The 2,005-nt window shown below is 45.9% G+C and overlaps 1 protein-coding gene across 1 annotated transcript; it reads left to right on the forward strand.

Annotated features, from left to right (window-relative positions):
* Nucleotides 1–6: 6 nt before the first annotated feature.
* Nucleotides 7–1,894, forward strand: LOC121938459 (the record flags this gene model as incomplete). Its single annotated transcript, XM_042481701.1, has 1 exon — nt 7–1,894. A coding segment is annotated over exon 1 (1,875 nt), but the record flags the coding sequence as incomplete, so codon positions are not given.
* Nucleotides 1,895–2,005: the final 111 nt, after the last annotated feature.

Consider the following 2,005-nt stretch of genomic DNA (forward strand, 5'->3'; position numbering starts at 1 on the left):
GGATACGTTCAAGTTCAAAATGATGGTGAAAGAGCAACCGCAGAGCAGAAGAGGATTGTTGTCGATAATCTGTTCCGTTTATGATCCCTTGGGGTTTCTTGCACCAGTGACACTGTCAGCAAAGGTTATGCTGCAAGAGCTCTGTCGGAGACGTTGTGGATGGGACGACAACATACCTGCAGACATTAGCCATCAGTGGACAGGATGGTTGGAGGATCTGAAAGGGTTGTCTTCATTCAAAGTTGAGAGATGTATCAAGCCCAAGCACTTTGGACAGGCCATTAAAGCGCAGCTGCATAACTTTTCAGACGCCAGTGAAGATGGTTTTGGCACTGTCACCTACCTCAGAATCGAAAACAGCAAGAGCGAGGTCCATGTCTTCTTCTTGTTGGGAAAAGCGAGAGTTACCCCCCTGAAACAGATAACTATTCCTCGTCTGGAGCTTACAGCTGCTGTCCTAGCTGTTCGAGTTGATCAGATGTTGAGAGCAGAATTGGAGCTGCCATTGGATCAGTCAACTTTCTGGACGGACAGTACTTCAGTGCTTAAGTACATAAAAAATGAGGACAGACGTTTCCACACATTTGTGGCGAATCGGGTGTCAACCATCAGAGATTCAACTCATGTCTCTCAGTGGAGGTACATCAATACCAAAGACAACCCTGCTGATTATGCCTCTGGAGGTATGAAGGTTGGAGATCTGCTGAATGGTGGGAGCTGGATCGAAGGCCCAAGGTTTCTCTTCGACCCAGAAAAGGATTGGCCTGCAGACATCACAGAGGCCACACTTTCAGTTGATGATGTAGAGGTCAAAAGGGATGCCACGGTAAACACAGTCATCACTCAGAACTCTTCTAATGCTACAGACCAGCTTCTATCATACTTTTCAGATTGGAGGAAACTTAAGGTGGCAGTTGCATGGTTTCTCAAATGGAAGAGGATCCTTCTGCAATTGAGTCAAAAGAGAAAGGAATTGCATGCTCTTGAGTTCAACAGAAAGGATGCAGATGGGTCACATGTGTCACTGGAGATGGAGAGGGCTAAAAAAGCAATGTGTCAAATCTTGTCAGCTGAGAATCTTTTGGATGCTGAAGTTTCCATCATTCGCTATTGTCAGCAGAAAAGGTTCAAGGTGGAGATTGCTGCCCTATCAGCTGGAAAATCCGTGCCAAGAGACAGTTCTATTTACAAACTGGACCCATGTCTCGAGGATGGACTTGTAAGAGTTGGAGGCCGTTTGAGTAAGGCAGCTCTACCAGAAGAGACAAAGCATCCACTCATCTTGTCAAAAGATCAACACATCTCCACACTCATATTAAGACACATACACCAACAAGTTGGCCATGGTGGAAGAAATCACACCTTGTCAAGATTACGAAAGAAGTTCTGGATAACAAGTGCCACTTCAGCTGTGAGAAAAATCATATCACAGTGCAGCTTCTGCAGACGATACAAAGGGAAGTTGGGTGAGCAAAAGATGGCGGACTTACCGAAGGAAAGGCTCCTTCCTGATCTCCCTCCCTTCACGAATGTGGGAGTAGATTACTTTGGGCCTTTGGAGGTGAAGAGAGGTCGAGGTTTGTGTAAGCGTTATGGTGTCATCTTTACCTGTTTGGCCAGCAGAGCTGTTCATTTGGAAGTAGCTCCATCCTTGGATACTGACGCATGTATTAATGCCTTACGAAGGTTCATCAGCCGAAGAGGACAAGTGTCATCTATGCGCTCAGATAATGGTACGAACTTTGTTGGAGCCAAGAAAGAGCTGAGAGAAGCACTTGCATCTTTAAATCATGGCCAGATACAGAGAGACTTATTGCAAGATGGGATCCAGTGGAACTTTAATCCACCTGCAGCATCACATCATGGTGGTGTTTGGGAGCGTGTCATTCGTATGGTAAGAAAAGTTCTCACCTCTGTGTTACATCTTCAAACACTGGATGATGATGGACTCCACACCGTTTTGTGCGAGGTTGAGGCTATTTTGAATGGACGCCCCCTCACTAAG

This window comes from Plectropomus leopardus, unplaced genomic scaffold (assembly GCF_008729295.1).
Source record: "Plectropomus leopardus isolate mb unplaced genomic scaffold, YSFRI_Pleo_2.0 unplaced_scaffold29556, whole genome shotgun sequence".
NCBI classification, from domain to species: domain Eukaryota; kingdom Metazoa; phylum Chordata; class Actinopteri; order Perciformes; family Serranidae; genus Plectropomus; species Plectropomus leopardus.